The sequence below is a fragment of the Lipotes vexillifer genome, unplaced genomic scaffold, assembly GCF_000442215.2.
Source record: "Lipotes vexillifer unplaced genomic scaffold, Lipotes_vexillifer_v1.1 scaffold1180, whole genome shotgun sequence".
Lineage (NCBI taxonomy): Eukaryota > Metazoa > Chordata > Mammalia > Artiodactyla > Lipotidae > Lipotes > Lipotes vexillifer.
The window spans coordinates 308,070-319,257 of record NW_006771828.1 but is presented as its reverse complement, the minus strand read 5'-3'; the positions used below and the strand labels follow the sequence as shown (position 1 = coordinate 319,257).

At 43.1% G+C, this 11,188-nt stretch overlaps 1 protein-coding gene across 1 annotated transcript in view; it reads left to right on the top strand.

Moving 5' to 3' along the window:
• Nucleotides 1-296: 296 nt before the first annotated feature.
• Nucleotides 297-11,188, top strand: part of LMBRD1 (LMBR1 domain containing 1) — a 129,735-nt gene continuing 118,843 nt past the window's right edge. Inside the window, exons 1-2 of the mRNA XM_007447201.1 lie at nucleotides 297-374; nucleotides 7,687-7,863. Of these exons, the coding sequence (XP_007447263.1) occupies nucleotides 306-374; nucleotides 7,687-7,863 (246 nt within the window). The 5' untranslated portion in view covers nucleotides 297-305. The remainder of the gene's footprint in view (nucleotides 375-7,686; nucleotides 7,864-11,188) is intronic.

Here is an 11,188-nt window from a genome sequence, read left to right as displayed (position 1 = left end):
CAGCAGCCAGGACCTAATTAAGCATTCCACAGAGGTGACGTGGCCGGGAGACCACGCCCCTTCAGAGCCCCGCCCCGCCCCGCAGCCGGCAGCGCGTGACGTCACGGCGTCCCGGACGCGCCCCGCCCCCGGCCGCTCGTCGCCAGGGGCCGCTCGCTGGCCCGGTCTCCTAGGCAACCAGGCGCTCCGCCCCTCCGCCCCTCCGCCCCTTTAACCTTTAGGGTGCTCGGGGCCGCGTCCTGCGCTCGCTCCCTTCTCTCCTCCCTTTTCCCCCTTCGCCGGGGCAGTCCCGGCCGGAAGCGAAGATGGCGGCGGCGGCTGCGGCGTCAGCCGAGCTGGTGATCGGCTGGTGCATATTCGGCCTCCTGCTCCTGGTAGGGGAGACGCTTGGAGTTCCCCAGGGCCTGGACGGGGGAGGGGCAGCCCCGCCGTTGGCCTCCGGGGCCAAGACCCTCCTTGCCCCGCCCCGCCCGCTCCTGCGGGGGCTGCGGGGGCCCTGGGCTGGGCCGCGGTGAGGGGCTCGCCGGCCCCTCGTTTCCCGCGCGGGGTGGTCCCCGCGGCTGGTGGCTGCGTCCTGACCCGGACTCCGCGCTGGCGCACCTGGGTATGGGGGCCCGGGGAGAGGAGGGGCCGTGGGAGCCGGGAGCGCCCGCCTGCTCGAGTCCCGTGGGCGCCGCGTCGTCGCCCCGGGAGGGGGGTGTCTCTGCCCCTCTGAGTGGTCCACCTTGTCCCTTCCCTTAGGATGGGGGGTCTGCAGCCTTCTCTCCCCATTGTGAGACCCTGCCTTGGTGACGTGCGGTGTTCGTTCTGACGCTGGGTTTCGCGTTCCTTCCCGGTCTCTGATGGGCGAAAACCTGTGCAGGGCAGAGCTGAGGCCCTGGTCACTGCCAGTGTCAGGGTCTGTGTACCCACCTGTCTGACTTCAGGTGCCTCCTTCCCAGCCCCCTGATTCCTGCTTCTCCAGTGAGCAAAACGTGGGCCTTAATGGGCCAAATGGCCTAGGTTGTACTTCCCTAACCCATATTAAAACCCTTTTATTGGGGAATTCAGTTTATTTCTCTTCATACCCTTCCCCAGTCTCACTCTTCCTCGTGGTCTCCAGCCCATCCTGTTGTTGCTTCAACAGGACAACTATCTGCCCCAAAGTATTTTTGCCACTTTGCATTAGGAAAACAACAAAATCAAACCAAAAAACTGTTTACTTCACTTGTTGAAATCAAGATTTGTCTCATTTTACTTCACTTTCTTGATTCCACTACCATGTCTGCAACCACTGTGTTATAGTCTGTTTTTCCAGTAGGTGTTGCAGCGGAAACTACTCTCCCCTCCAAAGTGCGAAAACTTGAAAAGGCTTCTCTTGTTGCCTTTACCCCTTGCCTGGAAAGTAATAATGCCTTTACCCCAGAACACACTTTATTCTGCTTGGAGAAAAGTGGAAACCGTGAAGGTTGGCTGTGGTTTCCAGAGGTTGTACTTGGAGAGTTCCCTGGCTTTTCCATACCCTCGTATTCACTTGACTTTGTAGGGGAGCAAAATTTGGCGCCCCAAAATGGCTCTCTGGCTTGATGGTTAGTTCATCTTGATGGTTAGTTCATCTTGATTATATGTAAGAAACAGAAGACTCTGGGAAATCTTTCTTTTTTACCTCTGTCTTAGCTGCTGGGAGAATTTTAGGTAAGGGGCTTGTTCCCAAAATAGAGTCATCGCCTGAGGTATCTGCAGAGGATGTGGGCTAGGCGTGATGGTGGTGGTTCTCCGCTGGGCCTAGAGATCCGAGTCCCTCTGTCCTGTTGTGTCTGCCTGGCCCAGCAAAAGTGTATTTGCCAACCTTTTGCTTTCTGTCTGCCTGTGAATTGCCTTCCTCCCTGTTGAAGTTCCAAACCACCCCCCGCCAGGATCCTCTGTCTATAGGTGAAAGTGGTATTTAAGATGAGGGCTTTGGCCATTTTGGCGAGTTTTCTTGGGTATCTCCCCTGTATACATGTTCTCAAGCGTTTGTTTGATTTTCTCCTGTTGATCTATCTCATATCAATTTAGTTGTTAGACCAGTCAGAAGAACTGAAGAACGAAAGGTACATTTCCTCCTCCCTGACAGAGGAAAACAAAGGAGCAGGTAACCTGTATCAAAATCCAGGGGGGAGTCTCTTGGCAGTTATCAGTGAAAAACATGTAAGGTACAGCAGTTGTGCTGTAAATTGTAGGAGGATGCAAACAAAACAAAATGTGGCCTTTAGGAGGGCCTGAAGATAGGTGGGAAACAAAAATTCTTGTAACAGGTTATTTTAAGTACTGAAAACCAAAGTATGGTTTTATGAATTAAATAGGACTTCAGAGAACAGAGAACAATATTGGGAGAAAGTGGAATTGAGGCAAACTTTGGGTAGATAATGAAGCGAAGCCATTTAAGTTGGTGATATTACAATGGGAACAAGATAAAATGAGAAGGGAATTAAAGGTCTGAAATTAGATGTTGGAGTAGAAAGAAATTAGTAATGAGGGCCATTGTTTAATTTTCTGCAAGTCTCTTTAGTTCCTGGATTATTAGAAGAGAGCTGAATTCTCATGTCTGCTTCTGCATTCAGCCTTTTCAGAGATTATTTTGGTTTGAGTATATGAAGTTTTAGTGATATGCAGTTGGAAGCAGAGTATCTTTTAGGTCATTGTGGACCTTGTTCTATAATACTACACCAAAACTCAGTAAGTAGAAGCTTCTTAATATGAAATATGGATTCTGAAACCCTATCAATGAACTTTTGTTCAGTTGTATTAAAGTCCACGTTGTACTTTGAATGGATCTTTCCCCATGTGTGGTTTTATAATGTGATGCATTTGATCATTTAGAAAATACTGGTTCACTGAGTTATGCAGATCTTCCAAATATGGATACCTTTCATTATATAAATCAAAATGTCACATTCATCAGTATCAACTACTGATCTTGTCCGAAGAAATGTCTCAGAAATAAGTATTGAGAATTGTCAAGCTCACAGTCGTGGATACAGGTTTTCCAAAATTCTGGTTTTCATTTGAAAGCTTGAATTTTATCACTGGTAACAAATACTGTCAGTTGTTTTTCTTGAACTGATCGGTTTCCTTTGTTCATTTAGACAAAATCTGCCAAATATCCAAGTCTGAATAACCATAGTTAGTCACTTGTGCTTTCAAGTGAAAATGATGTTTCTTGGAAATAGTGCCTAGTTTGGCTTTTGACTCTTAAATACTGAGGTGCTTTTCCTGGGGAGAGCCAGCCATCGCAGGTTGAGTACATACTTTCAGTATGCATTTTCCCAAGGAGTATTAAAAGAGTCAAGTGTTGAAGTTTAATAAAGTTAACATTTACTGCTTTGTCAATTATAGTTTTAAGTTAAATAGTCTTTAAAAAAAATTTTTTTTCCCCCTTCTGTGAGTGTGGTGTGGTGGTAAAGAGTAAGATTACTACTGGCACGTTTGGTGCCATTGTCTTGATTCATGCTTAAATCGCCAGCAGTTTTCCCCACCAAGGCTTTTGCACCATCAGTGCATGTATCAACATAGTGACAAAGGCGGATGACATCTTAGTATTATTATGGGGTTAGTTTCAATTTGCAAATCCCCAGAAAGGGTTGTGGGACTGCCAGGGGTCTGAGGACTTAACACTTTGAGAACTGCTGCCAGTCATCTTCTAAAGAATCAGAACACTGAGACTGACTACTTTTGTAACCTTGGGCAAACAGGATGGACTTCATTTTCTTCTGCCGCATAAGGCAAGGTGAGACTTGGCCCCTCCAAAGCCTGTAATCCAACTGTCTACATTTACTGTGTCAATCTGAGCTCCTCTACCTAAGCCTCCCCCTGCAGGATGCTCAGTAATTTGGTTTACACCATCTCTCCAGTTGCACTTCCCGTTACTGTACAAGATTGAGTCTCCGTTTCTGTAAAGCAGGTTTACTCTTGTTACTCAAAGTGAGGGCATCATCTGGGACCCCAGCCCCACCGAATCAGAATCTGCAGTTTGACAAGATCCCAGGCAGTAGGTGTGTGTGTTCATTTAACAAAAGTTTATCTGTTCTCTTGCCTGCCACTGCCCAGGTGCTTCTCCACCTTGACTGCTCATTAAAGCCACCTGGGGAGTATTAAAAGCCCCAATGCCCAGACAGGTGAAGTCACAATCTCTTGCGAGGGGTTGGGGACTGCTCTAAACCTTTCCTTATAGTTGTTAGCAAAATTATGTATTGGTTTCTTTTATGAGATCCTCTAAGATGTTATTTCATATGACATTTAATAATAATTTCTGCTGTTTGTGGTGCTGTGCTAAACTCTTCATTCAATTTTTATAACCTGCTATGAAAGAAGTATTCTTATTTCTATCTTACAGTTTAGGACATTTGGTTTATTTTATAATGTAGTAACTATTGATAGATTTGTTACCGAGTCCAAGCTCGCTCTGCTCGCCGCATGACAGGCCAGTGAACCCGAGACGAGGTGTTGGGGCAAGGAATACGACTTTACTCGGAAAGCTGGCAGACCGAGAAGATGGCAGACTAGTGTCTCTGAAAAACCATCTTATGGGGTCTGGATGCCAGTTTCTTTTGCAGAATCAGAGAGGGAGAGGCCTTGAGGAATAAAGTAAAAGGGCCATTAGTCTTGCAAAACACTTCCTGGAATGACCAGCCTGGGAGAGGGGATGTGTTAGTTTCTTTTTCCTTGCAGCCTTTCACAGGCGGGCAGGTTCCCTGAGGCAGGCCATTAGGTGTGGTTATAATAACAAAAGCAACTAAACGCAAAGGTTAAAGTCAAAGAAACATATTCAACTTGGAGTCCGATTTAGCTCTTCCCTGTTACAGATTTAACCTGTAAACTACTGTTTGGGGTTCTCTTTTAAAACTGTAAAGGGGTCTTGAGACCAAAAAGTTTGGGAACCTCTGGCTTAACTATTTTGCCTGCGTTGCCCTTTCCCTGCCTGTTATTGGCAGACTCCTTCCTTTGCAGTAATACCTGTCACTCTGAACTTTGTAAAAGTGCAGGTCTCCTTGAAGTCCAACAAAAAATTTATTGAGCACTCTTGTGTCAGGATAGATCAGGATAGAAAGAAAAGGTTCATCTTCCAGTGACTTCCAAAATAATTGGGGAATATTTTAAATATCTGTCAATTAATTTAGAAACAAACCCATTAAATATTAATATAAGTAACATTTTATGAAAGAATATTTTCCAGAACAAAAAGAAATTAGTAAGTTGTTAAGCCGGAATTTGAATGAAGGTCTTCTTTCTCTCTCCCCACCCTTTCCTTCCTTCCTTTCTTTTTCTCTCTCTCTCTTCCCCCTTCCTCCCTCCCTCCCTCCCTCTCTCTCCTTCTTTCTTTCTTTCTCCCTTCGAAGCTTTCTTTCTCTCCCTCCCTTCCTTCCTTCCTTTTCTTTCTTTCTTTCTTTCTTTCTTTTTCTTTCTCTCTCTCCCCCCTCCCTTCCTCCCTCCCTCCCTCCCTCTTTCTTTCTCTCCCTTCCTTCCTCCCTCCCTCCCTTCCTTCCTTTCCTCCTTTGTTTCTTTCTCCCCAACAACCAGGTTACCAGGAGCACATTTTCCTTTTCACCTTATTTTTTCCTGCTATTCTGATACCAACTGAAATGTTAATAATGTAAAGGAATTACATGCAACAACTTGGATGGATTTCAGATTCATTATGCTAAGTGAAAGAAGCCAGACTCAAAAGACATGCTATATAAGGACATGATGACATTCTAGAAAAAGCAGAAGGTATGGGGACAGATAACAGATAGTGGTTGTCGAGGGCTGGGGAGTAGAGAGACGGGTTAACTCTGGAGGGGCAAAGGGGATTTTTCTGCGGTGATGGAACTGTTCTTATATCTTGACTGTGGTTGGAGAATTTGGAAACTGAAAATAGGTGGTGCTTAGGTTAGTTAGGTGGTGCTTAGTTCAGTTCTGGCTCCTGAACTAGAAGGGAAGTAACGTTACATGAAAAACTGGGTTTGCCTGTTGATGGGTGTTGAACCAAAAGACACAACCAAGCTGAAGAGCAGGAGCAGGGAGAACACTGGGGATCTTTCCCAGAGCAGTGTCTCCTCAACAGCAAGATCGGGGGAGTTTTAAGCTAAGCGTGTATGCATGTTATTAAGGGGCTTGAGCAGAGGAATAGAATTGGGGCAGAGGTCCACAGAGTCCAAGCTTTAATTGATTGAAGTCACTAGGGTCAGAAAAGGTCAACATCACCCCTTAGGTTCCAGTTGATCTAGTGGTTGAGCACCCCAGGCAGGGTTAAATTCTGCAAAACAGCTCAAGAAAGTGCTTCAGGCTAATCTTTACCACCTGTTGAAACAGAATTGGGACTTTACAACTGATTTATTATCTTTACTGTTGTTACTTCTCTCACCTGATAAGTATTTTGTTCCTTTAAGATCTTTAATTACTGAGACCCATTCATGCAAGCACTGTAGCTAGGCTTAGATCATTAAATGGCTTGGGCCAAAAGTGGCTTCTCTTATGTCAAGAAGGCCATGCCTGGTTCTCTTTCTCTAGGGAATCCCTGCCCTGTCTGCTTACAGTGAAAGTTAAATCTGTTGAAAAGCATGAAATGCCAAAACTAAGCTTGTGTCCCAGGGCTTTGATAGAGCTTAGTTAAAACCCTGGTTTTCAGGTTCGCCTCACATTGGAATCCTCAGGCATTTGAAGTGCTGATGCCTGGAGGAGCCTCACTCTCTGATTGAAGTGGTTTGCAGGTGGGGTTACAGGTAGGTATTTAAATTTTTACCCAGGGGATTCTAACACAGCCAAGGTTGACAATCACTGATTGAGGATCTGTCTGCTTCCCCTAGGATTAGGGCGGAGGTTCTCGAAGTGTAGTCCTTGGACCAGCATCAGCCTCACCTGGGAACTTGTGACAAACGCAGGTTTTCTGGACCTTCTCCAGACCTGTTGGATCTGGAACTCTGTGCTTTAGCAGCCCTCCAGGGGATTCTGATGCTGGAATCTGAAGTTAGAGGATTCTGAGAGTACAGTCCTATCTCCTCTGTTAGTTTCTAGGAAGATGGAGATGACTATTAAGAGTACCTTGTTGAGAGGTCAGCCTCAGGAGCTGAGTGTACTTTTTCCCAGAAAAGTTCCTTGCAGTGCATGTGCATCCATTTTCAGTGTTCATTTTTCTTCGTTTAATGCCCTTTGAAATGTGAATTATAGTATAATGTATCAATTGCATAGTGATTATTGGCAGTTAATCTTTAGTTGAATGGTACTCGAGCTGTCATAATGGGACAGAAATTAATTTTAATTCAAGTGGTGTTCTGTGATACTTCAGCAGTGAGAATAGGATAGAATAACTTCTAGTTATGTCTTTAGGTTGGTGAGATCTATTGGGAAAAGTATTCAGAGCTAGTTAGAACTGTAATGTTGTGTGAAACCGTGAATGGTTGTACTGTGTTCAGTGAGGAAATATGTAACTGAGCACTGTTATTGATAACTTTTGCTTGTTTTTTTTGGTGTCTTGGCACCCAAGTGAAGTTGTACTGCTTTCATGAACTCGGCTTTGAAAGTTATAAATCTTGAATAAATTTATAAGGTGTAGTGGATGTTGCTTGCACATCCGGAAGAATTGCTACTTGACATAATGTTTCCCATTGGGAACTTACAAACAGACTAAAATCAGTTTTAGAGAATACATAGGGCAGTAACAAAACATTTCTTTCTGTTCTATTTCAGGCTATTTTGGCATTCTGCTGGGTATATGTTCGTAAATATCAAAGTCAGCGGGAAAGTGAAGTTGTCTCCACCATAACAGCGATCTTTTCTCTGGCGATTGCTCTCATCACATCAGCACTTCTACCAGTGGATATATTTTTGGTTTCCTACATGAAAAACCAAAATGGTACATTTAAGGTAATTATCATCATACTATGGGAATTTTTCCCTTTCATATTCTTGGCAATTAAGTATTTACTGAAATGTTTAGCAGTGCAGTGTATGTTGTGTTTTATTGTCGTCTGTGGGAATAAGTGAGAATGGAAATGCACATAGAGGCCGAGCATGTGACAACTACATAGAACAGACTGCTCGCTGACTTACACCCATCCAAGTGTGAAGAATGCCTTTTGTTAATCGGAAAATATGCTAAGTAATCATAATAGGGTTATTTTTGTGCCTCTTGCAGCTCCCATGAAGTCTGTTTGACTTGATTTGCATCAGTGCAGTACGTAGATAATTTAGAAGGGATTTTGTTAGTGGCGGATTAGGGTCTTCATCTCTATGTCATATTGAGTACTCCGAGTCACTGTGATATAGGCTGCGGATTATCAGACCTGAGTTCTAATCTTGATTAGCACTGTCTAACTTGTGTCTTTGGCCAAACTGAACTTTTCTGGACTTCAAGTTCCTCATTTTTAAAATGCATGGTGTTGGACTGGAAAATTTCTGAGTTCCCTTTCAATTATGCAGGTTACTTTTACATTTCTTATTAGTGTAACCTATGAGGCAGGAACTGTGTCTTTGTTTCTGTATGCCCAGTGTCTGACAAGAAGTGGGTACTTAAATATTTGAATGAAATATTATTTCAGTTATCTCAATAATGCATGGTTCCAAAATAAGTTCCTGAATTGGGCCAACTGGGCTGAAATGATTTGATAATTTTTTTTTAAATTATTTTTGCGGTATGCGGGCCTCTTACTGTTGTGGCCTTTCCTGTTGTGGAGCACAGGCTCTGGACGCGCAGGCTCAGCGGCCATGGCTCACGGGCCTAACCGCTCCGCGGCATGTGGGATCCTCCCGGGCCGGGGCACGAACCCATGTCCCCTGCATCGGCAGGCAGACTCTCAACCACTGCGCCACCAGGGAAGCCCTGATTTGATAATTTTTTTAGTTAGGTTTGGATAGATTCTGATTGCTGTGAAAACTACGGTTATTTTCTGTAGGTCAGTCATTCATTTAGCGACTATCAGTTGACCACTTAGTATGTGCTGAACACTGTACAGAGATAGTAACTAATGTTTGTTGAGTATTTACTATGTGTCAGACCCTTTCCTAAATGGTTTCCATGTCTTCACGCCTATAATGTCCCAACAACCCTATGAGGTAGGTAGTGTTATCCATGTTTTTATGGGCAGGAAGCCAGGGTTCAGAGAGGTGACGTGACCCATCTCAGGTCTTGGGGTTTGTAAGTGCTGTTGCTGGGATTTGAAGTTCTGCAGTCTGGCTCCAAGGCTCTTTGCTCACTAGGATCTGGATCTATACCTCTATCTATATCTATCCGTCTGATACAGTGGAAGTAGTGTTATCCCTTGTATAATTGTTGTTTGAGTAGGAGATTTTTTAAGTTTTAAATTTAGAATATTTGATTTGTTTAGATTTTGTGGGATTATGTTTTCATCTTGAAATTTCTAAAGTATTTTCATGAAATTATGAACTTCCCTGTAGATTATGTAGTTGTTCTGGGACCATGCTTAATTTAGTAAGTCACTTTCTGGGTACTAGTTTTTTGTTTTACTTTTTTTTTTTAATCCGTGAGATTCCATTTATACTTGTTTAAACAAGACTTCAGGAATTCACCCACCTAAAGAAGCAAAAGTATTACCCATAAAAACTTGGGGCATTTATTTTATTAATAATATGCCCCAAAAGAGAAGAAAATGTATAACTGTAGTTAATGTGCTTATTTTATGGTTGTTAAGTCTGAATGTACACCATTAATTAAAAGGGAAAAATTCCATGTTAGTGTTTTTTCCCCCAATTAAAAAAAAATGTTTTCTTTCATTATTGAGGGATTATTTATTCAGCAATTGTATGTTTTTTTTTCTGCTGTTCATTTACTTAGTTGTCTCTGTTTAGTTCTGTTTGTTTTTAGCTAACTCAGCTTAATGTACCAGTTTTTTCCCCAATACTTTGATGCCTTTCTTGATATTTTAAACATTCTTTGTTTCCCTTTCTGTCTTTTTCTGGGAGGGCTGGATGGGGGACTAGTGAAATTCATAACAGTTGTCATTTGAAGCTGGCATGTACTAACGCTCAAAGGAGAACTGAAAAGACTTTCAAAGGACACTTCCCCATTAAACCGTAGCGAGTATTTTCTCCAAAATACTTTTTTCTCCAAAATATTTTCTCCAAAATGTTATTAATGAATTCTCTTGAGGTGCTTAGTGAAAGACAAGAGTAGGTATTTAAGAATTAGTTTTCCGACTTCATGCGGCAGCTGTAAATTTAGCTGTCTTCCGGTAGAAGTGTCCACAGTGTCTTTAATCTCTTCTGTCCTCATTAGTCAGGATGAATGTGCAAGTTGACGTTGTTTTCCATGATGAATTATGTTGTATCCTAAGTTTTACAATGTGCATTTCTTATTCCTAAATGAATATAAGTATCGTCTAACTTTCTCCATTTCCACCTCAAATATTGAAGCCTCTAAACCGATTAGGGACCTGCTTATAAGGTATAATTGTTTGGAAACTTGAGATGTCAAGGACTGCTAACATTTGGCTTAGGAACTGAGGGTGCCAGGCAGGCAGCCAACATACTTTCTCTGTTTTGTCTTATTTGCCTTCCTAGCTGTTTCTGCCTTCTTTTGTCCAAGGGTATATTGTAATAATGTCTGAACTGTTTCCATTCACCTTTTTTTTTTTTTTTTTTTGCGGTACGCGGGCCTCTCACTGTTGTGGCCTCTCCTGTTGCAGAGCACAGGCTCCGGATGCGCAGGCTCAGCGGCCGTGGCTCACGGGCCCAGCCGCTCCGCAGCATGTGGGATCCTCCCGGACCGGGGCACGAACCCGTGTCCCCTGCATTGGCAGGGGACTCTCAACCACTGCACCACCAGGGAAGCCCCCATTCACCTTTTTTTAAACACATGGCACTATGAATAATTTCAGCCAGATAATTTCTTTGTTTCTAGTTTTTGTGAAATAATTAACTTTATAGATTAAAAAGAAAAAGAAAACCTTAAAGTATAGCCAGAAGTGTTCTATTATAGTGTCTAATTGACCAATAACTTTAGCTAGTGATATACACAAAGTATACCAATCAAAAAAGTCAGAAATGGCCACTAACGTGAACAAATATTCTTTATTTTATACAGTGTGTAAAATTAAAATAAAATCAGTAGTTAAGATATGGCATCGCAACATTTGTTTTGGTAGCTAAAATGTTCACCTCCTCCTTCCCTTCATCAATGGTTAGTCTCTTTATGGCCCATAATTAGGAGATGTCTGGGTTGAGCTCTACTGCT